The 27,997-nt window shown below is 41.7% G+C and overlaps 2 protein-coding genes across 2 annotated transcripts in view; one reads left to right on the plus strand and one right to left on the minus strand.

Annotated features, from left to right (window-relative positions):
• Positions 1 to 27,944, plus strand: TRPC5OS (TRPC5 opposite strand). The gene is made up of 4 exons (XM_043569890.1): positions 1 to 331; positions 10,090 to 10,136; positions 19,748 to 19,836; positions 24,839 to 27,944. Exon 4 carries the CDS (start codon positions 24,947 to 24,949, stop codon positions 25,280 to 25,282), a length of 336 nt encoding a protein of 111 aa, XP_043425825.1. The 5' UTR covers positions 1 to 331; positions 10,090 to 10,136; positions 19,748 to 19,836; positions 24,839 to 24,946; the 3' UTR covers positions 25,283 to 27,944.
• The window catches only part of TRPC5 (transient receptor potential cation channel subfamily C member 5), a 268,250-nt gene that overhangs the window by 70,129 nt on the left and 170,124 nt on the right, over positions 1 to 27,997 (minus strand). The window lies entirely within an intron of this gene.

A 27,997-nucleotide genomic window follows, 5' to 3' on the forward strand; every position in this document is an offset into this window, starting at 1 on the left:
TAGGGCAGAGACCATGACCTGCATCTCCCAGGTTTAGGGAGAAAGAAGGTCTTGCTACTATTAAACAAAGAAGGGGGTGTGTGTGTGTGTGTGTGTGTGTGTGTGTGTGTGAAGGGATAATGAATATCAGAAGCAAGGTCTTTGGGAGATAAATGAAATGCTTCAATGTTGCAATGTCCTCCTAAACAACAGAAGGACTGTATAAGAGAACTTGGGAAGAGAAAGGCAGGGATTTAGCCAGGGGACCTTCTGCTCGGTGGCCACCATCTCTTAATTACCAGACGAAAGAGGAAGTTACTTGCAATGTGATAGAAGCTCCTACAGTAGACAGGTAAGCCATTGGGATATGGCATTTCTATTTCTGAGGGCCATCATTTTCTAATGACTCTGTGAAGGGCAACCCTTCACTCCCAAGATGAGTTCCTTCATAAACAATTCACCACTTGCAAGTGTTGGAGAGGACACTGAGCATAGATATGTTTTGCTAAGGGAGGAAGGGATGAGCTCTCTTTCCCCTTTGGGGAAAGCACTTGCCCTTCTCTTTCAGATGTCAGTTTTCACTTCTTATAATCTATATTTGGAGCCTGTGTCCATTATTCGAATGGGATACATATTTCCTGTCACTGACAGAAATACCATTCAAGCCAATTCTCTTTGTTTCTTGCCAGCCAGGGGTGGAAAGCCTATGGCTCTTGCAACCACAATTTGGAGGAGGACCACAGACAAGTTAAGACCTAATAGCCTAAGGGAGCAAGTGGATTCTCTCTCAAGCTGTCTTAGTTTCTGCGTAATGTAACTTCCAGATGATTCTGTTTCTGATGAGGATCAAGGTCATAACTGATCTACACTACCCAGGCTTCCCTAGCAATGCTTACTTGCCTTAACTGTGGTTGTCATATGCTTCTCTGAAGAAATGAGGTACAAAATTGTAACCAACAGACTCAGAAATGCTGGGCTTCTGAAGAATATGGTGGTTGGTTTTGCTTTGCTTTGCTTTTCCCTTTTTCTTACAGTTCTTAATATTACTGGGGGTATTTTAGTCACTCACAGCCACATTTCTTAGGTATCACACTGTGTAGTCACCATGCCCAAATACCGGGGAGCTTTGGTTTAACACTATTCTTAGGATTCAGTTTGCAAGACCTCATATTGCTGAGACGATTACCTATGCGTGCTCAGATTTGTGTTGCAGAATGCTCTCCCAATCTTGGCCACATGGAAGATTAACTGGCAAAAGGGATGGCGATGTGGTGGCAGAACGGTTGGAGATGGTGGGGGGCTGATTAGGAGTCTGTTGTAACTTTCCAAGTGAGAGGTAACAGGGTCTGAATTAGAGTGGTGGGAGTTGAAAGGAGATGATGATTATGGAGATATTTTGGAGGTGGATATGACAATATTTGGCACTCCGCTGCACGAAGGGGTGTAAGGTAAAGGAGAGTTGAGGGTATCTCTGCCATTATGTCATATAAGGGAACAGGTGGAGGACTGGGTTTGGGACAGATACTGATAAGTTCGTTTTAGGTATGGTTGACTTATGGTCCAGGTTTGTCTGATATCGAAGGAATTCCCAGGACATGGGATTTCCAGTGCTCAAACCTGGAAAGTCCTGGGAAAACTGAGATGAGTTGGTCACACTAAGTTTAGGATCTCTTGGGGGGGGGTTGGGGGCAGGGTCCTGGTAGCTCAGTCGGTTAAGCATCTAACTCTTGATTTTGGTTCAGGTCATGATCTCAGGGTTGTGAGATCGAGCCCTGTGAGATCGAGCCTCTGCGCTAGGCACAGAGCCTGCTTAAGTTTCTCTCTACCTCTCCCTTTGTTCTTCCCCTGCTTGCTTTCTCTTTCAAAAAAAAAAGATTAAAAAAAGATATGTTGGATTGGAGGTGTATGCAGACAGTGTCCGGGAGGTGTTTGGGCATGTAGAAGCGGTGTGTACAAATGACATCAGAGTCAAGAGGCATAGTTCGGGGGGTTGCCTATGACAAAAGATGGGTGACACTACAGGACTGGGGATAATAACTAAGGAAGAATACACAGCATGAGATTATACCTCTCTCAAATCCCCTGTGCAATTCTAGATCCTTGTGAACATAAATGAATGAATAACATCATTGACTAAGAGTAAGAGGTGAGTGAATAAGAATAAGACAGCAGGCTGCCCTTTGAGGCACCTGTACCTGTACAGGTTGGTTGTGGAAAGAAATCTGAGGCTGAGCCACAAGAGGGCAAAAGAGAACCAGAAGGGATGATGATGTGAAAAAATGTCAGGGAGGAAGGGAATTTCAAAAGGGTGGAGGTTAGGAAGATTAATATTGAGGACAGGAGATTGGTTCTGGTAATTCATGTATCACTGATCACCTACAAGACAACAGTTTCTGTGGAGTCCTAGAGTCTGTGGCGTTCTGAAATCAGATTATAAGATGCTGATCAGAAAAAGAGAAGAAAGGAAGTGTGAGTAGCATAGATTCGTCTTTCTCCCACCAATGAGGGGAAGAGAAAGAATAGTTTTCTCCTTTAAATACTAGCTCAAGATCCAACTCTTTTTTTATGTATATTTTCTGAGACAGAGAGAGACAGAGAGAGCACAAGCTGGGGAGGGACAGAGAGAGAGAGAGTGGGAGAGAATAGCAAGCAGACTCCACTCTGTCAGCACAGAGCCTGACGTGGGGCTGGAACTCACGAGCCATGAGATCATGACCTGAGCCAAAACCAAGAGTTGGACGTTTAACCGACTGAACCACCCAGGCGCCCCAAGATCCAACTCTTCTTAAGTTTTGCGGAATTATTGCCATGCCTGCTGTTCTCCTCCTTCTCAAAGTCCCCACAGCACCAGGGGCTATACCACACTATGTAGGAAAAAATATAACTATGTGTGATGTACTTCTTTATTTTCTAGTAGCTTCAGTGTGTGTGTTTAGTCTCCCTCCTAAACTCTGAGCTTCCCTAGGGCAGAGACCATGGCTTAGATCTCCCATAGTGCCCACAAGAAAGGCCTTCAAGAATATTTGCTAGTTGTTAAGTTGGGAAGGGTGGAAAGATTCTCTACTTCACATCTTCTCGACCTCCACGGTATTTGCATTTTGGGCAGGATAAGTCTTTGTTCTGGAATACTGTCCCGAGCACTGTTAGGGTGTTTAGTTGTATCCCTGACCCTTACCCACTAGTTGCCAGTGGCACTTCCTTATCACCACCCTACAGTTGTGACAACCGAAAATATTTCCAGAGGTTGCCAAATGTCTCCCAGGAAGGGTGTGGGAATTGACTCAGTTGAGATCCACTAATCTAGGTGACCTGAGCCTAGCTTAGTTACCCCCTTGTCCTTCCGCAGCAGCAATCCAAAGCCGTTTCCCATCGAAAAACATTGGTGTCCAGTTCACAGCCTCCAAAGGGGATGTATAACTTTCCCTGGTTACTCACTTTCAGTTCTGAAACCCTTAACCTCATTTCTTTCTCTGCCTCTCCCTGGAGTGAGTTAATGGCTCAGTGCTCGCACTTAAACACAAAGTACTGAAATGATGTCAACACACTTCCCTTATGATCCTGAATATCAAAGCAAAGCCAGAGACATCTAATTACAGTACTGGTTTGTAATGTTTCTACAACTGTAAGCGAAGCATTTATTAATTTGTTCACAACGTGTAACTAGTAGTTAATAATACTCATTCTTTTCAAAGTGTTTTTCAAATATTTATATTATAACTCTGTCTGTAGCCTCCTCAGAGAATGGTCAGAGGTTGGGGAACTCGGAGAAAGAGAAGATGTATAAAATAAAGGTACAGGAGTTTTCAGTGCCTGAGCAGAGTGGAGAACCCAGGAGTCCTGGGCTCTCATTCTTTAGGTTAAACCTGAAGTGTCTTCCTGACATTTTTATGTATCATCCCAGTGGGGCCCATGGTTCCCCAAAGACATTTCATGTGGGTTGAGCTCGACTGAGGGGTGAGGATAAGGAAAAAAACTGATATCTTGTCCTGTTCTATCACCATTTTCCAGAACCTCAGAAGGTTCCTTGGTAGTGCCCTATGAATCTTCCTACTGCTGCTCTCTGGGAAAGTGCAATAAACCAGTCAGTACATTTTTATCGAGTACATGATAAATACTCTTAAGACACCAAAAAGTGTTATGAATAAAAGGAGTAAGGTTGAGCAAGGCATAGTTAATTCTTCCTGGTTCTTACTGGAGCATGTTAATTTATTGAACTAAGAATTTTCCATATATTCTTGGATTTTGGCTCCATGACAGCCTTATGGAATAGATATTATCAGTATCTGGCCTCTTTTTTACAGGACAGAAAATATGAGGCTCAGTGACGTTAAATCACATGCCAAGGGCATATAGCTACAAAGTTACAGAGCTGCGGTCCAAACCCATTCTAACTCCAAAGTCTGTGCTCCTATACACTATGCTAATGTGATTCATTTATCTGGTCCACTTTCTCTCCATTTTGTTTTTCAAATGGGTAAGCGATTCCATTTTATAGAAGGAAGAACTGTGGACCAGAAAGTATAAATGACTTGCCCGGGATGACGTGGTGGTGGTGGTGGTGATGGTGGGGGTAGGAGTGGAAGAAGCTAGAAAAACACATTTTGTTTCTTACACTGCGTGTGCTTTTTCTCCTTATCACATTATTTCTGGTTTAGAAGACAAGATACCTCTCATTCTAGGAAACAATCAAAGAACTAGAAAGGGAAGCCTGCCATTGATTGTGTGATATTGAATTTCTGAATTCTGTGGCACTGACAAATCAGGTGATGGAGCCATTTTCTTTCCCAATGGATATTGGAGATATTTCTTTCCCATTGGATAATGGATATTGGAGTTAGCCTGCCAGCAGGCTTTGAGGGGAGAGTACATTGCGTCCCTTCAGGATCTTCCAGGAGGATTGAAGACTATACTGAATATATAGAATATAAATAAGAAGGGAGAATATTGAAAGAATATACTATACACTTTGACCAGAGAGCGGGGCTAGAGAATTTAGCTGCCACCAAAAGAGAGGTTCTCTGTAACATTACTAAGTTGCTTCTGAGTCACTTTGAGGAGAGAGAGGGAGGAGAAATGCAGAACCAACTGGCATCTCCCAAGACTTAACTGAGTGATGGCTGGGTACCTGGAATAACCTTGGAATTCCCCTCTACGCCCTTATGCAATGAACTCCCTCCCATCATTGGGTCAAGGTGAATAAATTAAAGGGATAGGGCTAGGCTTTTGTTTCCCGGAGACTTCGTTTTATTTTTGTTTGATATAGATAGCATATTTACATGCAAGAATTCACTGTTCTGTTGCAGAATGTGGATTATTAAGCATTATCATTTCTCACAACCCCAGGGATTACTGTAAATCCTCAGAGAATTTTGTTACATTCAACAGTCATAAACCTGGTTCTTCTTACCCTTTCTCAGTAATTTACCAGGAAAGAATCTTCATGAAGTGTCCTTTTTTGCTTCTTTTCCCACAAAAGTGGTCATAGCTCAGAGGTTTTATACAATTGTAACCATCTTTTCCTTTTCAGCCATTGTCCATGCCACACGCCTGGAGGTCTGTCACCAAATTTTCACACTTTCTTTCCCATCAAAATCATCTCTTTCCCATCCTCATGAAGTGGGCAGAACTGAATAATAAAGACTGAGCTGGTGATGAGTGGCTTTAGTAAAGGAATCTGAAGATCCTTAAAGCTCTTTCCTTCATTCTCTGAGGTTTCTAAGGCCAGACATCGGTCCTGTAGTGTGGTGACCCTGGAAAGCACTTGGGCTCTGGAGTCCATCAGTTCTGGGCTGGAATCCTATCTCGGCCAGTTACAGCCATGTGATCTTCAGCAACAATTTGTTTCCATCTTTGTAAAGTGAGGATGGTATTCATTTGTTGCTGCTGTCTGTTTTTCTGACCACCCGGCCATTTGCCTAGCTCTTTCCCCCCAATTCCTTCAGCTATTCTTTCATTTTGAGCTTTTCCCATCACTTTTGACTCTGCCCTGTGATTTTGTAGGCTACAGATTGTTCTTATCTACACTTCAACTCATTGCTGTGAAGACCTGCCCTTGGTTTTGTTTCTAGAATGAAAACCCCATGAGGGCTAGGGCTGTGGTTATTTGTGCTTACCGTCATATTCCCAGAACCCAGGACCATATCAGGCACATAGCAGGTGATCAATCCACTTTTATGGGATTAATGGATGAATAAATGAATGAATGAATGAATTTCCAGATCCCAGGGCCCAGATCAGTCCCTTTGACCTATTGTGGTACACAGCCTGATATAAGGAGTGGTTATATTCTACAGGATCAGGCCCTGTTCAGGCACTAGCCTGTGAATCTTGCCATGGATAGTACCCACAGATCTCAGCTCATTCAGGGCTGATACTGAGTCATCCTGTACTTGCAGCGTTAATAGGACTGTACAGGCCTCTTTAAGTTGAGAAGGATGGCAAAAATGATTAGCTGAGCCAAAGTGAACAAATGCTCTGAGTTCAGCCTTGTGAAGCTTATTTATACTCCCTTTAGTGCAGTTGTGGTGTGTTTGACATCTTTCTTCTTAACTGCCAATTGCACGTAAGGGCAAAAGCTGTAGGGGTATCTCCTGCACTTGAGTTACATGCAAAAGCTGCAGGTGTATCTCTTGCACTTGCAGCAAAAGCTGTTGATGTATGTACCTCCCGGACTTGAGGTACATGCAAAGTTGTTGATGTACCTCCCGGACTTGGTTGCGTGCAAAAGCTGTGGGAATGCCTAGTACCTCCTGTACTGGAGAACCCTTTCTTCTATATCTGTTACAAACTTGTTACAAAATGTAAGTGTCCTAGAAGGAGTGCAAGACCACCTTGACTAAGCAAAAAGGTTCCGGGTCGTGTGTTACCTAAAAGAGGGTCCCCTGGTTTCTTGGGGGGTTATCAATTCAGGGGTTGCTTCCTGTGTTACAGTATAAATACATCTGGCTGCAGTGAGGCTAGAAGGAGTTTATTTCCTGTTGCAGTTGGATAAGGTAGGATTATGTCCGTTCTTTTTTATGTCCAAGAGTGCAGCCTGAAACTGCAGGATAATTGAGGTAATGGCAGAGGCAAACTAGTGGGGGTGGGGTTGAGAGCTGAAGGGAGGTTTTTTAAAAAAACTTTTTTCAACATTTTAATTTATTTCTGAGAGAGACATAGCGGGAGCGGGGGAGGGGCAGAGAGAGAGGGAGACACAGAATCCGAAGCAGGCTGCGGGCTCTAAGCTGTTTGCACAGATCCTGACGTGGGGCTCAAACCCACAAACTGTGAGATCGTGACCTGAGCTGAAGTTGGACGCTTAGCCAACTGAGTCACCCAGGTGCCTCGAGCTGAAGGGAGTTTTTAATTGAAGTTACTTTTAGTAAAGAGGCCTTAGGCATGTCCAGTCCTATTAACTGCAATTTAGTCAAGGTCTAACCAATGGTTAATTAAGGCAAAGTCAGGGCTTATCCAGGAGCACAGTCTAGATAAGGCCTAGTTGGGGCTCAAACCTAATTAAGCCATGGCCTTGGCATAGTTAGGCCTAACCAGGGCGCAGCCAGGTTCAAAGCCGAGTTAAGGCCTAGTCAGCCTGAGGGCCAGTCAGCCCAGATAAGATAAAACTAGAGCCTAAGCCTACTTATGGCCTAGTTGCCCAGTTAAAGTCTAGATAACACAGTTAAGGCCCTGCCAGGGCCTAAACATAGTTAAGGTCTAGTCAGAGTCTAGTTATAGCACAGCCAGAGCCTAAATGTAGTTAATTACTAGTCAGAGTATAGTTAGGTTTAGTCAGAGCATGGTTAAGGCCTATTAGGGTCTTATTAAAGTTTAGCCAAGTCCTAAGCCTAGTTAAAAGCTAGCTAGCTTGGTTAAGGCCTCATCAGAGTGTTGTCAAAGCACAATCAGTGCCCTAGCCTAGTTTAGGTCCAGGCAAACACCAGTTAAGGCCTAGCTAGGACCCAAGCCTAGTTAAGTCCTAGTCCTAGTCTATTTAGGTCCTAGTAAGGGGATAAAAAAAAGTTTAGTTCGGGGCGCCTGGGTGGCGCAGTCGGTTAAGCGTCCGACTTCAGCCAGGTCATGATCTCACGGTACATGGGTTCGAGCCCCGCGTCGGGCTCTGGGCTGACGGCTCAGAGCCTGGAGCCTGTTTCCGATTCTGTGTCTCCCTCTCTCTCTGCCCCTCCCCCGTTCATGTTCTGTCTCTCTCTGTCCCAAAAATAAATAAACGTTGAAAAAAAAAATTAAAAAAAAAAAAAAGTTTAGTTCTAGTCAGAGCTTAGTTAAGACTTAGCTAGGGTCGACACCTAGTTAAACTATAATCAGAGCTAGTTAAGTTCTAGTCAGGGCTTCAGCCTAGTTGAGTGTTAGAGCCCAGTGAATGCCCAGCCAGGATGTAAGCCTAGTTTAGATTTTGTTAAACTCTAGTTAAAGCCTTGTCAGTGTTTAAGCCTATTTAAGGTCTGTCCAGAGCCCAGATAAAGCCTAACCTTAGTTAAATATTAGTCAGAAACAAGTTAAGGTATAGCCAGGGCCTAAGTTTAGTCAAGGCCTACCCAGAGGTCTGTTAAGATATAGGCAGGGCCTAAGCCTAGTTAAAAGCTAACCAACATGGTGTAAGATCTCCTCAGAGTATGAAAAGGACTAGCTGTGGATTAAGCCTAGTTTGTGTTTAGTCAGAGACCAGTTAGGGCCAAATTCTATTTAAGTTTCAGCCAGAAACTACTTGAGACAGATCCAGGGCCTAAGGTTATTCAAACCTAGTCAGAACCTAGTAAGGCCTAGTCAGTCTTGTTAAGGTATTCAGAGATCCCAAACCTAGTTAAAAGCTAGCCAGCCCAGTTGAGGCCTAACTAGGGGTAAAGCCTAGTTCAGGCCTAGTCAGAGCCCAGTGAAGGTTTATTCAGAACCGAAGAGTCTAGTAAATGTATAGCAAGACCCTGAGGCTAGTTAAGGGATAGTTTGTCAAATTAAGGCCTAGTGAGTTTGTTTAAGGCCCAGCTAGGGCCAAAGCCCAGTTGAGGCTTCATCAGCTCAGTTAAGGCCTAGTCAGGGCTCATCTGAGGCTTAGGGTTCATTCAGTTCAGGCCCAATCAGAGCCTAAGACTGGTTAAAGATTAGCCAGCCCACATAAACATAGTTTAGGCCTAGCTAGAACCTATTTAAATCCTAGCCAGGGTCAAAGTATAGTCAAGGTGTCGTTGGAGTCTAATTAAGGCCTAGGGAAGCCATAGTCAGAGTCTAGTTAAGGGATATCAAGTTCCTAAGCCCAGCTAAGACTTAATCAGCCTAGTCAGAGCCCATTTAGCCTAGCCACGGACCAAGCCTCATTAACATATAGTCAGAGTGTAGTTAGGGCGCAGCCAGGACCTAAGTCTAGAGAAGACATAGATAGCCAGAGTCTCATTTAAGGCATAACAAGGGCCTGAGTCTGTTTAAGGTCTATTTAACCCAGTTAAAGCCCAGAAGGGGTTAAATTTAGCTTTGTCCTAATCAGAGTGTAATTAAGTCTACGCCGGGGCCTAGGCCTAGTTAATGCCTAGTTAGAGTTTAGTTATGGGGAAGCCAGGGCCTACATCTAGTTAAGGCCTAGTCATCCCAGTTAAGGCCTATTTAGGCCTTCACTTTGTTCAAGGCTAGTCAAGACTAGCGTAACCAATTTATACCAGTTTGCCCAAGACTTTCCATATTTAGCAAAGTTCTGGGTCCTAGAAAATCCCTTAGCGTCTGGTAAACCAGACTGGTCGCTCTAGTCGGGGTCTTTAAAAACAACTTTTCTTTGCCTTGGAATTTACAAAACATAGTTGTAGTGTATAGTTTTAGTTTATAGTTTACAAAACAGATTTTCAACATTATTTCATTTGATTATTAGCGCATCTGTTTGAGATGGTTGTTATCATCATCCCTAATACACAGATGAATAAATTCCAGTTTACAGGGAAGTGCCTTCCTTGATGCTGTCCCGTCAGTGTCAAAGGCAGAGTTGAAATCAAAATTCAAAATGTTTGAATTCAAAAGTCAGGTTGTTCTTTTTTTTTTAAGCTACAGCAAAGGGGCATCTCCCCATAATTAACAGTTGTCTAAGTTACAAAAGTAATACTTGCTCAACGTGTTATCATCATCCTTATTTTTCAGATCAGGAAAGTGAGTTATCTATTGTGAGCTGAAGTGGCCTGCCCAAGGTAAGAAACCTTTTAAACTTGAACTCAGTTTCTTCTGCCTCCAAATCTCTTTTTCTTTCCCCTTTAAAAATAACCTCTCTTTTTCCTCCATCCTCCCTCCTTCCTCAGTGTCAAACACTTCAGTACGTGTCTGTCAGGGGTCAGAGGTGCTTACCTACGTCTATTATCTGAAGTCCCTCAGGCATTTGGTAGGCTGTACTCGCAGTGACACTTCCGGTTTCAGCCTGAGGTTTATTTATTGAACTGATGCTTGTCGTCTCATCAGGGGGGTGTTTGTTGAGTCTGGCAGCAGAGCTGACTTTGGTAGTAGAGTCAAGCCTCAAGTACTTGACCTGCTGTGATCAAAGGATGGAGACACTGAAGGTATACTTGGTCTGCTCAGTAATTCTTGGGAGGGCGACTTGATGTATCCATGTCGTAATGACATTTTGGGGACTAGGGAAAGAGATCAGGCCTCCCTCTCCGTTACCGTGGATTCAGCTGCCAGAAGGCACTGAGAACTTGGCTTGCCTTTTCCCGGCTGTGCCATTTCTGTTGCCTCCTGTAAGCCTACCAGGGGTGACAGGTGTCTCTGTGAAAAAGCCTGTATGTAAATATAGCTGTATCTTCCACTATGTTATCCTGAGGACAAAATAGTTGCCACCCCCGCAGAATGTAGCAGCTTCTGGATTGGATGCCAATGGTAGCAATGTGCCAAGCATGAAGTATCCTGTTCCCCCCACCTCTGCCAAGGCAACACCAGCTTCCTCTTCAGTGGTACATTTAAAGAGACAGCCTCCATTCTTCTTGTGTGGCAGTGATAGAGGGTGAGAGCTTTCAACGTGGGTGATCGGTGGCTTGGATGGTGGCACTGTGGACGAGGCCACTCGGATGCACTTTTGGTAGCAGATGCTTTCTTGGACTGGGATTTCCTGCTTTCTGCTGTTAAGTTGCTTTGGAGAACGATTTGGTTTACTGTCTCATGCGAGAGGAAGACAGAGCTGGTTAGCAAGAAACAAATGATTTATTCCGCTGAGCAGCTGGTAGATTCAAACGTTGCTTTCTTTCTCGAAGAGAGCGCCATTTGGGAATGGCATTATTTTCTCTGACATTCACATGGTGCTTCCCCACATGAACTCAGGTCTTTAGATGACTTCATGTGTTTGTATCTCCATGAGCTGGTGAAACACATTTAGCTTCAAGGCATTGTGGCATAGGCAGGGCATATCTCTCTCCTAACAAAAGATCTGGAAGGCCTTTCCTTGAGGACTGGGGGCTCTGCAATGTAACGTTGGAGGCTATGGAAAAAGAGCAGAGAACTAGGTTTCTGATTCTATCACATTCTAGCTATGTGACATCGTCTTCACTCTCTGGATGTCAATTTTCCTACCTGCAAAATGGAGGCAATAAACTCTGTGTTGCCCTTGTCTATGCTATATGGTAACCGTGAAGATCAGATGACGAAATAATAATGTGAAAACATAGAAAAAGTATAAAGATGTCAAAGGATTATTAGTCCTGTTATTCACTCAACAACTATTTATTAAGTACCCACTAGGCACCCTTAAACAAAACAGAGATCACTGTCCTGTTGGGGTTTACCTTCTAGAGAGGGGAGCCATTAAAAAAATAATAATCATGATAAATAAGTAAGCTGTACGATATGTATAGAAAGTGATACGTTATAAGAACCGCGAAAAAATAGAACAGAATAAGGAATAAGGAAGACCCAGGCATGCCAGGTGGGGGAGGGGAAGTTAAATTTTTAAAAGGGTGGCATGTGTAGTGCTCACTGAGGAGGTGAGACGTAAGCAAAGGGTTTGAAGGGGGTGAGAAATTTGGTCATTCAGATACCTGACCTGAGAACATTCCAGGCAGAAGGAACAGCCAGTGCAAAGTGCCTACGGAGGAAGTGGGCTGGGAGAGTTTGGGGAATGGCAAAGTGGCCAGAGGGGCTGGAACAGAGGGAGGGGGAGAGAAGTAGAAATGAAGTTGCAGGTTACATCTGGGAGGGCCACGCAGGCCATTATAAGGATCTGGGCTCTCTTTAGTCTGAGGGAAACGCAGAGCCATTAGAGGAGGAGAGATACGGTGTGACTTGTATTTTAGAGATCACTCTGGCTGTCGTGTTGAGAAGAGACTGGAGAGAGGCGCAGGACATCCTCTCAGGAGGCTGTCGAAATAAGCAAGGTGAGAGGTATATGGTGGTGGTTGACAATGACAAGTTATTAGATTTTGAATATATATATTTAATTTTTTGTAATGTGTATTTTTAAGAGACAGAGCATGAACGGGGGAGGGGCAGAGAGAGAGGGAGACACAGAATCCGAAGCAGGCTTCAGGCTCCCAGCTGTCAGCACAGAACCCGACGCGGGGCTCCAACCCACGAAGCGTGAGATCAGGACCTGAGCCGAAGTCAGACCCTTAACCGACTGAGCCACCCAGGCACCCCTAGATTTTATTTAAAATAAAATTATTTAAAATAAAATATTTTGAAGGTAGGACCAAAAGGATGTTGGCTGTGGACTGTGGGGGAAAGAATGGAGTCAAAGATAAACTCAAGATTTTTTAGCCTGAGTAGTTAGAAGGATAGACTTGCCATCTACTGACCTGGAGAAGGCTATAGGTAGAGTAGGTTTGGGAGGGAAGACCAAGGATCCAGTTTTGGGGATACTGAGTTTTAGATACCACATGTGAAGGCAATTAGATATACAAGGATGAAATTCTGGAGAAGAGTCTGAAGTAGCTAAATAAACTTGGGAGTCATCTGCATATAGGCGTTATTTACAGCCTGTAGGAGATCATCAAGGAAGTAGCTATCAGTGGAGAAGAGGACGACTTGGGGAGTGATCGGCCATGTCAAGTGTGGAAGCCGCTGGGGACCTGGACAAGGGTACTTAAGTGGAGTAGCCATTATATTTAATGAAAAGTGTGTGTTTTAGAACAGAAATATTTAACCTGGTAATATCGAGCAAGCGTGCCTTGAGATTCCCCTGTCTCTAGCTAATATTAAAAAGGGAATTCCGCGAGTGATCCTGAAAGGACAACTTCATCCAGCCTTTCGCTTTCACTTGAGCAGCAGGCTGGTCTCCTATTGGGAGGGCTCTTGCCAGACCAAAGAGCTGTGGCCCTGATGTGCTTTCCTGAGTGCCAAGCATATAGATAATGGGATGAACTATTCACCCATGTTTAAAATGCTAACCTTTGGCCCCTTCGGGAACCTCGAGTGGTGGAGGTTTGAAATCTTCAGAGGCAAAGGAAATAAGAAATTCATGCCCGAGGGCAAAGCATTTTTCTTTATAGGGTATTAAGAAGCATCTTCTCTGCCTCCCTTCCTCCAATTTATTCTGATTATATCTGTCTCAGAGGTCAAAAATGGAGAAGTGTTATTTTTTTATTTCCATGGATCAGTATATGGTCTTTGGGTGATTTTACTGTTCCTTTAGGTTTTTGGCATCTTTCCTTTTCACTAGAGTGTTCTAACTGTAGGTGCACCCTGGGAACAATTGTATGTAAGGATGAGGACAATGAAATGGTTCTCCTCAAGGGGACTTGTGTCCTCTGAGCCACTTGGTCAGCCACCCACCACGGCCATCTTGTGTTCTTGTTGCCTTCTTAACACTGCTTCTTATTCTGCTGGTGATTGGGAGCTCCTCCCAGAGCATTACTAGGTAGACCCCAGTGTAAGGGACAGCACAGAGGGTCGAGAGAGCAAAGAATCAGATTCTTACTCTTGCTCTGCTACTAACCAGCTGGGTAATCCCGGCAACTCACTTATCATCTTTGGGTCTTTCACTTCCTCAGTCGTAAGAAAAGGAATAATCCTTATTGCACAGGATGTTATCAGGATTAAATAAGTTAATGTATGTGAAGGTACTGGGGATGTAATTAGCAGTAGAAGGAAACCATGAAACACTGGAATGAACTGCCAAGGGAGGTTATGGATTCTTATCTTGAGATCCTTAAAAACAGAAACACTCTTCCTTTGATGGATAAGCAGTAAGCACGTTTGCAGGCAGCAGGAAGAACTATATGACCTGGAAAAAGAAATGAATCGGGTCTCTTCTGGCAAGCGGGCATTTGCCACAGAAACAGAGAGGAGGCCCTGACTGGTGCTTAGTTTTGCTTGTGTCAAACTTCTGAGAAGCATTCTTGGAACTCAGTGCTAAATCCAAGCTAGGATGGTAGAGGATAAAAAGTATACAAATATATTTATATATATATATCATGCCCCCTTTCTCACCCAAATGATTCACATGAGAAGATCTGGAAGTCTGGGCTGGTTCAGGTGAAGTCATGCCAGACACGGGGTAATGGCCGTCATTATCTTGCCTTAGACTTTGCCAATCACTTTCCAAGCGTTTCCAAGGAATCGCTAGTTAATGTTTTGAAAGCTTCATTGCCATAAGGTCAAGTGGAGGGACTTCTCCACACAGCTGGCAAATACACTGGAGGAATAATAGCCAGTGAGCAGTCTGATGTGTAGCCAGCTTTTACCAGCCAGAGCTAGAAGCCAGAGTAAGCACGTGCTTCAAAGGCAAGAAGGAGTTAGGCTAGGAAGATCCACTAATCCTCAAGGATTCCCTACCTGATTGGTCTCAGGTCTCCTGAAAGGGTTAGGTGGGAGCAAGAGTTACAAGACAGTCCCGCTTTCTCATATCTTTACCCAAGTTCAAAGTCATGTCAGTTCTAACTATGAGATAAATCTGGTACTTCCTTCCAGTTTTTATTTTTATTATTATTTTTTTATTTTAGAAAGAAAAAGAGAGAGTGCATAAGTGGAGGAGAGGGGCAGAGAGAGTGGGTGAGAGAGAATCCCGAGCAGGTTTCACAGTCGGCATAGAGCCGGACATGAGTCTCGATCCCACGACCCTGGGATCGTGACCTGAGCGGAAATCAAGAGTCAGATGCTCAACTGACTGAGCCACCCGGGTGCCCTCCTTCTAGTTTTTGTAATACCTGCAGCTATCTCCCCTCCTACCTTCCAGGGGTCACTAGACAGTACTCAGGATGCACCACACACTGTTTCCTGGATCCTGGAATTTCTCCAGAACAATTACATTAGCTAGCATTTATTAAGAGCTTACTATAGACCAGGCACCATTCTAAACTCATTGCATGTATGAACTCCTCTCATTCTCACAACTGTTATTACCTTCATTTTGAGGAAACTAAGGCAGAGGAGTTGAGCAACCTTCCAGTTAGTAAGTAGAAAAGTTGAGATTCAAACATAGACCTGTTTGACACAGATCCTACCCTTAACAACCACTGGCATCATTTTACTGTCTCTCCCAAAGAAAATACACAAGTAAACAAACAAAAACAATTTGCCTTTTTCCTTCTCACAAATCTGGGGAAAGATGTGGAAATAGAATCCCTTTTCCTGTTACTCCCAAGTTTTGTTTTAATTTTCCTTACTTTAGACCCTGTCCTCTGCACTGATAATATTTGAAAGCCAAGAATCTTTTTAGAAGTATTACAGCTCCTTTCAGGTTCTCTGGGGGGCCTGGGGGCTTCTCACAACAGCCAAGATTCAGGGACAAGCCTCTGCAGGGTCCCACCAAGTCAAGATGGGGGGGCCTGTTTTCACGTTTGAATAGTGTTTTGAGGAAGCTATTTGTCTGTCTAGGAAAATAACGAAGAGATAAGTTTCAAAAGTGGTTGTTTTTCTCCGGTGACTAAGTCGTCTTTCTGAAGGGTAAGCAAGAATTTGTGATTCTCTCTGCAGCAGTGAGCAAATTTGGAGGAGGAGGAAAGAAATTCAGTAGACTTCAGTTTAAATTGACCATAAGGACATTTCCTACTCCCTCCTTTTTCCAGTTTCTGTTTTGAATTTTTCATATATTTTCAAGAAGGGACCATGTTTAGCTCCTCAGCTGCACAATCCTTTCCTTTCTCTCTTGATAAATTAAAGATGGTTCATGGGGATTTTAAATGTCAGATCCTATAACAGGCAAATGCCTTATTGCACACAGTTTTTTTTTTTAAAGGCAAAGGTTTGTTGCTTTTTAAAAAAGGAGTTTAAAGGGTAAATACTGTCGCACTGTTCATTGTCGCCCCCAGAGAGCACCAGCTATGTCAAAATTATAAAATTTGACTTTTGGGGACAAGGACCTCTTGATGTTTCCTCAGGAGTGGGGAGGAAAGCAATGAGAAGTAATGTCTGAGGGGGTGCTTTTTTTTTTTTTAAATCTATATTGAATGCATGTATCCAAATGGTGCTGCAGCACCAGAGAAGAAAACATTATGAAAAAATTTACTGTTCAGGGGCCCCTGGGTGGCTCAGTCAGTTAAGCATCAGACTTCGCCTCAGGTCATGATCTCACAGTTTGTGGGTTTGAGCCCCGCATCGGGCTCTGTGCTGACAGCTTGGAGCCTGGAGCCTGCTTCGGATTCTGTGTCTCCCCACTCTCTGCCCCTCCCCCGCCCGTGCTCTGTCTTTCTCTCTCAAAAATAAATAAACAGTAAAAAAATTTAAAATAATAAAAGTTTACTGTTCGTAGATAGGAACCTGGCACCTACACTCACCAAAGGCACATTTTAATCTCTCCCACATAGCTGCCTCTGTTCCCCTTGGCTATGAACTAATTTACCTTGCCTGATGCAGAGAAGCTTATCAACTATAAACATAGACCCAGAGGACTTGGATTCCTTTGCTCCTTTTCCATCCTGCTGTTAGACACTTATTGCCGGTTTGCTAGTTATGAGCATCACAAAATAGCAGGGTAGGACTATCAGCTAAAAGAAAAATGATGGCTGTTGATTCGTTAGGCTGACAAAAATGTCATAAGAGTGAGATGAATAAAAACCTGTGGGGTTAAAGACCCTAGCTATCAGATGGCTAGCATGGCCTCTGCCCTTAGCTGTCTTTCTGTAAGATGTGGGTTATGTCATCTTGTGTCAATTTATAACTCCATCTTGCTATAAAGCTCTCTTGGTTTACTAAGCACTGACATGAGGACCCTTCTCTGTACCTTCGGACTTCACTCCATTTTCATTGGCTGTGATGACTGGCTTGCTAAACCCTGGCGAGACCCTCATCACTGTCTTGCTGTCCTTACTGGTGTTATAGGAAAGAGACCTGAAATTAAAAGTAAAACAATTTTTTTGAGATATAACATACATATGGTGAAGTACGCAAATTTTAAGGGTGCAGCTGATTTTTTTTGTGTTTTTTGAAAATACTTATTTAAGTAATCTCTCCACCCAACATGGGGCTTGAACTTATGACCCTGAGATCAAGAGTCTCATGCTCCTCTGACTGAGCCAGCCAGGCGTCCCCAGCTGAATGTTTTTTTTAAACATATATAATCAGGGGCGCTTGGGTGGTTCAGTTGGTTAAACATCCGACTTCAGCTCAGGTCATGATCTCACGGGTTTGTGAGTTCAAGCCCCGCATTGGGCTCTGTGCTGACAGCTCAGAGCCTGGAGTCTGCTTCGGATTCTGTGTCTCCCTCTCTCTGCCCCTCCTCATGCTCTCTCTCTCTCAAAAATAAACACTAAAAAAAAATTAAACATATATAATCACATCATGACACAGAACCTTTCCAGAACCTTAGAAAGCGTTTTCATATCCCTTGCTAGTCAGTATCCTCCCACCCAAAGGTAACTACTTCGTTTACTTCCATTCCATAGATTTGTTTGCCTGTTTTAAAATTTCATGTAAATGGACTTATACAATATGCACTTTTATACATCTGGTGTCTTTCCACATTCTTGTCCGTGCATTTTTGTGGGCACTTGTACACTTTTCTTTTGGCTGTATACTTAGGAATAGAATTGCAAGGTCATGCAATAGAGGTATGTTTGGTTTTAGTAGTTTTTTTTTTTCATTTTTTTCATGTTTATTTTTGAAAGACAGAGTGCGAGCAGGGGAAGGACAGAGAGAGGGGGAGACACAGAATCTGAAGCAGCCTCCAGGCTCCGAGCTGTCAGCACAGAGCCTGATGAGGGGCTCGAACCCACGAGCCACGAGATCATGACCTCTGAGCGGAAGTCAGATGCTAAACCGACTGAGCCACCCAGGTGCCCCGGTTTTAGTCGTTTTCTAAAGTAGTTGTACCAGTTAACACTTTTACCAACAATGTATGAGGGTTCCAACGCATGTTCTTCTCAATGCTTGGTATTGTTAAGTTTTTTTTTCAAAGCTAAATATTCTGGTAGGCTTCTGTGTGTCCTATTGTGATTTTAATTTGCATTTTTCTGATGAGCAGTAATGAAAACCTACTCATATGCTTGTAGGTCATTCAGATGTTCTCTTCTCTCAGGTGCCATTTAATTCTTATAACATTAAAACACGGATTCTCTTTTTTTCTTATTGATTTGAAAGAGTATAAAAATATAGGTATATACTGGATACAAGCCTTTCATTATGTGTACTTATTGTGAATATTTTTTCCCGGTCTGTGATTGGCCTTTTCACCCTCTTAAGGTGTCTTGTAATAAATGGAAGTGCTTCATTTTTATGAAATCTAATTTATCAGTCTTCTTTCCTAGTTCATGTTTTCTTGTGTCAGGTAAGAAATCTTTGCTTACCACGGTCATGAGGATATTTGCTTACAGTTTGATCTTGAAGATTTCTTGTTTTATCGTTCATATTTAGGTCTAGGATCCATTTACAATTATTTTCAATTTTGGTATGTGATGTGAGGTAAGGGTCATGCTTCTATTGATTTCTTTGTCCCTGTGCTAGTACCATGCTGTTAAAATTATGTTGCTGTAAAGCTAGCCTTGATATCTGATAGTATATGTCTTCCAACTTTGTTCATCTTCAAGATGTTTTGGCTCTACTAAGCCCTAAGTATACCCTTGTATATTTTATTTTATTTTATTTTATTTTATTTTATTTTATTTTATTTATTTTTTCTATTCTGATTTTATTTTATTTTAGAGAGGGAGAGAGCGGGCAGGGAAGGGGGGCAGAGAGAGAGAGAGAGAGAGAGAGAATCGTAAGGAGGCTCCATGCTCAGGGTGTGGAACCTGACGCGGGGCTCCATCCCATGATCCTGGGATCATGACCTGAGCTGAAATCAAGAGTCAGATGCTCAACCGACTGAGCCACCCAGGCGCCCCTCCTTGAATATTTTAGAATCTCTTTATCCAGAGTGCTCTTTGGGGACGGTTTTGAGCTTCTTGACTCATTAGCCACCCCACGCCCTCACAGTTTCAAAATCTAGGCAACATTTTGAAGGAGGCACTGGTAGTGTGCTTTGTGGCAGTCCCCTTCCCTCGAGTGAGAATTTGGCTCTGAAGTACCATGAGACTGTGGGAAATTCCACCCAGCTTTTCCCTGCTCAGAAAGGAGCCTAATTCAGCTGACTTCCAGGTGAAGAAAACTAGCCCTGCATTTCAGGCTTCTCTAATTTCCAATCCATTACACTAACCTCAAATGTTATGCAGAATTTTCCTTTTCCACTGTCGAGTCCCTCTGCCTTGTGGACAAAACTCATCTTCAACTTGTGCCCAGAATTAGCAGACGTCTCAGTGAGGCAAAAAACTCTCGAATACCAGGTCATTTAGGAAGGGTTCTGTGCTCTTTGAAATTTTAGTTCATCTTGTTCTTGTTTCCACAGATCAGGGATATCTTTACTTGTTGATTTTGCAGTTTCTTTTTGTTTTGTTTTCTTTCTTAGTTCGGACAGGACCATTCGCATCCCACGTGAACGTCCAGAGAACATTCCATTGAACCTTGACTTTCTCATCCATCTCGGCTCTATCACAGGTGAGTAGTTCATGAGTGTTTGGGCCAGTTCAGTAGGTCAGTGGAAGGGCAGATTAAATGGGACACAACCTTTTTTTCACAGATGATGAGGATCCCTGAGGGCACTGCTCAGGATGTCTCCATCCCTCTGCCTTAGGACTCACAGTCAACTTGGATTTCAGCCAGTTTCCAGGGATGGCAAATGAGATTAACATTCTCAATTCTATCCCTGTTTAGAATTCTCAATTCTATCCCTGCTTAGAATGAGATGTCAGGTCTGGCCCGAGTGAGGCAAATTTTGCTCCTGCTCCCCTAGATGCAACCTCTATTCTGTTTTTTTTTCCATCATAGATCATTTTGTATTCTCTAGGATTGCATATGAATGGAATCATACAGCATGCATTCTTTCATGTCTGACTTCTTTCATTAAGTATAATGTTTTTGATATGCATTCCTTCTGTGGTCCCTATCAGTATTGGCTTTCTTTTTCTTGCTGATTGGTATTACATTGTACGAATATACCACATTTTGTTCGTCCGTTCTCCTTTTGATTGACAGCTGTTTTTTTGTGCTATTATGCACTATTATGCATAAAGCTGCTATAACCATTCTTCTGAAAGTCTTTTTGTGAATTTCATTTTGCTGGGGTAAATACTTTGGAGTGGAATTGCTGGGATCAAGTGTGTGCTTGCTTAGTTTTATAAGAAACTGCAAGACATTTTCAAAGAGGTTGTGCCCTTTTACACTCCCGCCGGCAATGTGTGAGAATTCTGGTTACTTTACATCTTTGGTCAACATCTGGTGTTGTCAGTCGTTAATTTTAGCCAGTTTAGAGTATTATTGTGAAGTTAACTCGTATATCTTTGATGACTAATGATGTTGAATATGCCTTCATGTGCTTATTAGCTATTTATTTTTCTTCCTTTGTGAAATGTTTGTCCATATCTTCTGCCCAGTTTTTAATTGGTTTATATCTTTTTATTATTGAGTTGTAGGGGCACTGTTTTTTTTTTTATTGAGGTATAACTGACATACAACATTAGATTAATTTCAGCTGCACAAGAGAATGATTTGATCTTTGTATATATTGTAAAATATTCACCACAATAAATGTCATTAACATCTGGTTACCGTACATAGTTACAAAACACTTTTTTTGTTATGATAATTTTTGAGATCTACTCTCTTACTAACTTTCAAATATGCAATCCAATATTATTCACTTTAGTCCTCATGTTGTACATTACATCCCCATGACTTATTTATTTTACAACTGAAAGTTGGTACCTTTTGGCTCCATTCACCCATTTCCCCCACAGCCCATCCCCCAGTAGGGGCTCTTTGTATATTCTGGTTATAAGTTCTTTGTCAGATATCTGCTTTGTGAATATTTTCTCAGACTGTGGACTGCTGCTCATTTTGCTTCTGGTGTGTTTTGATGAATCGGTTTATCTTTGTTACCCCTTGCTACCCCAGCTGCAACTTAATAATATTTACTGAATGAAAGAGCTAGTAGTAGTTGTCCCTCCCTCCAACCTATCGGTACAATAATGCAAAAATACACCGTATGCTTGAGAAAGGGATGGTCAGGGGAGTTTTTTAGGCTTGAGGGTCAGAAATCTGAGGAGATTATCTTTAAACTGAGACCAGAATGACAGGAAGCCATCCATTTTTTTTTTCCTGGGGAAAAGGGATCCCAGGTAGAGGGAATAGCTAATAAAAAGGCCTTTAAGGAACCTTCATAACACTGTTGGTGGAAATATAAATTGGTGCAACCACTGTGGAAAACATACGGAGGTTCTTCAAAAAATTAAAAATAGAACTACCCTATGATAACAGTGATTCCACTTCTGGGTATTTATCTGAAGAAAATAAAAACACGAATCGGGAGAGATATACACACCTCATGTTCACTGCAGCATTATATAATAGCTAAGACCTGGAAGCAACATACATGTCTATCAATGGATGAATGGATAAAGAAGATGTGGTATATATACACGATAGAATACTACTCAGCCATAAAAAGAAAGAGACCTTGCCATTTGCAACAACAGGGAAGGACCTTGAGGGTATTATGCTCAGTGAAATAAGTCAGGCAGAGAAAGACAAATCCTATATGATTTCACTTATATGTGTGAAATCTAAAAAAACAAAACAAATGAATAAACAAAACAAAGCAAAAGTCATAAATACAGAGAACAGATCAGTGGTTATCAGAGCAGAAGGGGGTTGGGGGTTGGGTGAAAAGGGTGAAGGGCGTTAATTGTATGCTGATGGGTGGTAACTAGATTCATTGTGGGGATCGCTTTGTAATATATGCAAATATCGAATTATTATGTTGTACACCTGAAACTAATTTCATGTTATATACCAATTTGACCTCAATAAAACACAAATAAAAATAAAAAACGAAATACGTAAGAGTTACATAAAAAAAAGGGCCCTTAATGTAAGTTGAGGCTAGGCACAAACTATCCAAAATACCCCTTTAAGCAAACTAAGGTGTCAGAAGTTGGTTGCTTTAAAAATTACCACAACTGGAATACCCTGATGCTATACTCTTCCTCTTTCTTAGTACTACAGTACTTAGTAGTTTCTCAACATCCTCCTTGCCTTCCCTAAACCCCCAGGTCCTAGGTTTCAAGATGCTTTGAAGATAGGAATTGTGGATTAGTTAACACGATGGTCAACAGGGTTAAGGCTAGGTCAGGAATTTTTTCCCCCTTAAAGGTGACCAAGTGATAGAAGAAATAAATCAAGGTTTGCGTATGTAATAAGTAGCTACATTTATCTTTATAAAACAGCAAAATATGAAATGTGCTACCTCTCTGCATTTTACATTTAGATTGTAGAACGTAAAAGTTTGTCAAATCAATATCAATTCATTTAAGTGAGATACAATCTATTTTGGCAGTTTTGCCCAGTTTTGGGAGAGATGGAAGAAAAGATGATGGGAAGGGATAGTGGAAGATGGAGATACAGATAGAGTCAAGTAGAATCAAACACAGAGGTGAATAAATGGAGGTATATTGAGCAAGAGGAGAAATAAAAAGAGTTCTAGTGGGAGGTAGAGAAGCTGAGAAACAAAATGGGTAAAAGAGAAGCCAGAAGTCAAATAAGTTTTGTGCGAGTATATTTGTCTTGTGCCCTTGGGCTAAAGGTGTCATAATAGGTTATTGCTTCCTTTGAAAAATGTGATGGTACTCTCTAGTAATATTTAACACACATCTTTCTTTTGTGTTTCCCTTCCGAAGAGCTGATATATGCTCTACAGTAATGCCAAATTCCTTGCATGATTTCTTTCCATTATTTCCTTCCACCAAACTGCTTTTTGTCTAATCGAAAAGCAGAGATTCTTTAAGTTAATAAAATAACCTCTAATATCCATTCTCCCATATTTCAGAGGGGAAGTTACCTCCAACCATAATTGTGCCTTCTGGTCATCATGGCTGTGATCCTTACCGGGGCAAACTTTATGTGTACTGTCAGGATTTTTGGACAAAGAAAAATGTGTGGTTCTGAAAAAACTTATGCTAAATGGAGATAGCATATAAGGGAGTGGGTCAAAGCAGGTCCCGTGGAGACCAGCAAGCTCCATGTGAAAATCACAGATCCTCTTGCCAGTGGTTTACTGTACTCTGATAAAGGTCTAAGGAGTACAGTTAGCTGGAGGTAATGCCTGTGGTTTTTGGGCCCCGCTCTGGTCAGAATTGTTAGAAAAGGGTATTGATAGATTTGGCAATATCCTAAAGGAGTGAGACAGATAGCTGCTCCCTAATACTTTCTACTAGGAAACACTTGACTGAGGCTGGAGAAATTAAAACCAGCCCAATTTGTAGGACTGGTGGCTAGAAATTCAATGTGTATATATACCAGCGAAAATAATTGGTCAAAGGTATATAGCTAAACTGGTCAGACATGGACTGGAGATGTATGCCATAATAAATGGAAAATTACAGACTGGACTATTGCAGGAAAAACAATCTGGTGAAGGGAGATATGAAAATAAATCAACGAAAGAAATTTAGCAATTTATGTAGGATATATACCAACTCATCAGAATGGAAAGACGGAATATTAAAAGAGGAGGTAATCTGACCCCCCAAACTAATGTAGACTCTACAGTCTTGGGGACTCCAAGTCCCAACTCAGCTCCCTTGTCAGTTCAATTTAAGGTTGCAAAATGAGCACGTGAAGCCTCAGGACTTATGGACATGAATGTCCTAGATGAGGAAGAGTGGGGAGAAAAGTATGAATCAAACAAACGAATTAGCAATACAATGAGACATGTCAAATTATGAAAAACTTGCATCTGCAACAAACTCATTTTTAAGAGGTCATGTTAAACCAGACACATATGCGAAGTAGATTATATTGGGCCAATCTTTAGATTTTTTTGAAACAACGAATATTGCCTCATACAAGTATAAACTGAGGAAGAGGTTTTGCAGAGCACGCCAGACATGCAGATGAGAATCGTATGTCCACGGCTTTAGACAAAATTGAAGGAACTAGCTGCTAGATGTGAAATATTGGCAGTAATAGGAAATGACCAAGGAACTAGCGTTATAACAGAAGTTGTCCAAAATTTGACAAAAGACAACGGCTGTGGGACTTTCATTTCACAAATTCCCCAGGCTGGAGGGGCAGCTGGAAACCTTAATGAATGGGATGCTAAAAACACAGAAAGAATTAGCAGCACCAGATATAAGTGGCAATGGGGTGAAGTGCTAATAAAGACAGAATTAATTGAAAGACTCTGACTGAATATAACTTCCTCTATAGAGATGTTCGTGAAAGACGGACAAGTAACCTATACTCCCTTTGCCCTCAATTCCTCTATGAAGAGAGAACGAGAAGTATAAAGGAAAGAGAGTGGAGTAGTAGATCCTCATAAGGCCAATGAAAAGGAGGATCAGTAACTAGGGATGCTCTTTTAACTTCATCCTATAGCCAGAAACTGTGGGATAGATAAAGGCTCAAGGATACTAATCTTTATGTTTCTCTTTTCTATTATTAGATCTGCTTTGTTTTCCAACCATAGTACCATTGCCAGTCCCACAGGATCCGTTGTCACCAAGAGCTACAGCTTTTAATAATATTTATCTACTGAGGAGGTCATTGAGGTATGGAGTCCGTGTCAATCCCTGTGCTGATTGATGGGCTTGTTGATTGTATTGCCCAGCTAATAAGGATCGCTGAAGAGCTTTTACAGCTGATTGCACGAGAGCAATTGCCTTGTGCAGGGCAAAATGCTGCAGCACAAGTGATGGGAGCAGCTGCGTCTTCTCCTCAAGAAGAAGATATGCTGCCAGAGCTCGCTGAGCTCTCAGATTTAGAATCAATACTTACACCAAGAGAGGATGAAGACCTAATCCTTGACATAGATCAAGCAATGTTAGACATAGAAGACTTATATGAAGATGTTCTCTCTGGCCTAAACGATGACTTAAGAAGTGGATAAAACCACATGCCCCCACCGGCATGTGAGAACAGATAGTTTTTCTGTTTTAAAGATATTCTGATTTTTCTGAGTGTTAGCAATGAGTTTTCTCCTAGTTCCGTACATTTTCATTATTAATACCTTATAGAACAAGTAATATTAGATTTACTGCCAGTAGAAGCTGGTCTCTTTTCCTCTTTATATTCCTTTTAAAAGCTCTGACTTGAGCCTTATGATTCCTTCCCTGCTTGCACTTGTTCACCTGTTAGAATTCCTAAGAACAGAAGCAAACAATAGCATAACAAGAAATTTCTCACCTAACAGTGGAGTGAAGACCTCATGGATAGATCACATTTTGGAACCCAATTTCACTGTTCTATGAATGGAAACCAAAAAAGGAATATCCCCCACGATGGTATTATAGTGAATACATCACATAGACAGAACAACATTGGGACACTTTTACTTGGAAAAGATATAACTACTTGCTAGGCCTTGAGGAGAGGATGTGTCAACTAAAGGGTGCAATTTTGAAAAAGCTGATAAACTGTAGAAAAGTTTTTGGATAACTTTTGTCAGGGAGAAACCTTTGAAAAAGCTGAGGCCAAGAGGTTCCGATGCACGATTGTTCCCTCAAATGCACACTACAATGAGTCTTCCATATGGTTTCCCAAATGGAAAGGACAAATTATACCAGATAACAAAGAGAGTAGTACTATCACTGGAAGGCCTAAACAAAGCCCTACAAGGGCTATTCACCAATGGAGAATCAAATGCTTTATGGCATAGGCTCAGAGATGATGGTCCACAAATGGAAGGGGATAAAGTATATCTTCTTTAGTATAGTTAGATTTATAAAGAATAGTTGATAGGCTTATTATAGTTAACCTGCTGCAACCTTGACACAGAAATCTTAACTATTACGATATGGGAGCAATAATTAACTTAAATAAAATATGGACTGGTATTTAGCCACAATAATTCTAGAAATACCAGAAGGGTAAAATGGAGTAGTTGGAGGACTGCCCCCCCATATCAAAACAGAAAGAGACCCAATAAATTTATGGGGAATTCATTGGTCATATTAATTCCCATGCCATTCAGTAGTCTCATTTCCATTTGGAAAAACAGCTACCCTTCATACAAGCGCATGGACACTGTGGTCCTCCTTCCTAGGGAATGGCCTTTGCATCTCTTAACACGGCCAACAACTCGGCAAAGACATAAAAGTGTCGCTAGGACAAATTGACATATGCAAATTGTGAAGAAATGACATGTAGAAGCTCATCCATGTGGATGGAAACCACACTATACCAATTCATATAGAGTAGTAAAGCATATTATTGTCAAAAAGATTAAAATACAGATGCTGCATCTAATCCTAAGCGAGGTCTACATACATAGACAATTAGCTGCTTTTAAAGGCAAATGGAGGGTGGAAATTATAGACTACACAGCCAGGTCTTGTTTGGATGAGCAGTAGCAGGAGGGACATAAATCAGTTTGCCACAGAATTTCAGGATAAGTACATGTAACAAATTGAAGAAAAAGACTGCTGTATCAAAAAAAAAAAGCTACCAAAGACCCTTTTGAAAACCAGAAGAACTTACGGAGCTACTCAAACATGTTAGCATGAGAAAGTTCCACAGAAGACTGCTATGTTGAAAGACTGAAAGAGTAGAGGAGGATCCAGGACACTTGGATGGATGAACAAAGACAAAGAGGAGAATTCCAAGTTTTATCATCAAGCAACTACTGTGGATAATGACAAGCCATACCAGACAACAGATTGAGGGACTTTGCTGCTGTACTAATTGGACAAATTGAGCATTACTTTCCTTGGGTAGGGGACTCTAACTATGTAGTATGTCCAAAATGGAAAATAAGAGATGCAGTGCAAAGGGACTGTGCCAAATTAACTAAAATATAGCGCTGGGAAAACAAGAAGAAATGGTTCATCCCATCATTCCATTAGGAGCACTTTTCTAAAGGAAGATTAGTGGTAACAGTTAAACAAGGAAATCTATACATGTAGCAACCAAGAAGAATAACAGAGAAATTGGATAAAAGTGAAAAGATAGAATTTATGCTTTAATTAAAGGTTTAGAAACAGCCAGGGAAGCTATATACTCTCCCACTAGGAATTTGGACTTTAGGAAATTGGGCTATAATTTTGTGTCAAAATAAAACGCAAAGCATGAGTACTTCGACAAGATCCAGAAACATCCAAGACCACCATTCTGCTACAAATTCTATTTAGCGAGTGATTTAACTGTAAATGGACAGATCCGGTGCTCCTCAAATATGATAGATGCTGAAGGGTAGCTAGTCCCCCAAGGAGAACTCTGGAATATAGACTTCAGAACAACACCATGACGGATTAGTGTAAGCTTCTTGAAAACGTGAATATTAATGAGAAAACACCAGCAACCATACCAACTCAAGCAGGTTATTCAAATACATCATGAGAAATCTGTGGGACTACTCCAGGCCTTGAAACAAGATGAAGCTTGAACCAGCCTATAAAACAACTAATGGTCAACATGGTCCTTACATGTCAAAGCTGGAAGATGCTACAACTTCATAACATGTGAAGCTGGCTCGCCTCCTGACTAGATGTGGAAAGACTGTACTATAATGGCACCTTAGGATTAGATAAAATATATCCCATTGTTTGCTCTGATTGCGTGATTATATGTGTTTAGAAATTGTTAAGATGCAACCCTGTTCCAAACA

The sequence above is a fragment of the Prionailurus bengalensis genome, chromosome X (genome assembly GCF_016509475.1).
Source record: "Prionailurus bengalensis isolate Pbe53 chromosome X, Fcat_Pben_1.1_paternal_pri, whole genome shotgun sequence".
In the NCBI taxonomy this organism is placed as follows: domain Eukaryota; kingdom Metazoa; phylum Chordata; class Mammalia; order Carnivora; family Felidae; genus Prionailurus; species Prionailurus bengalensis.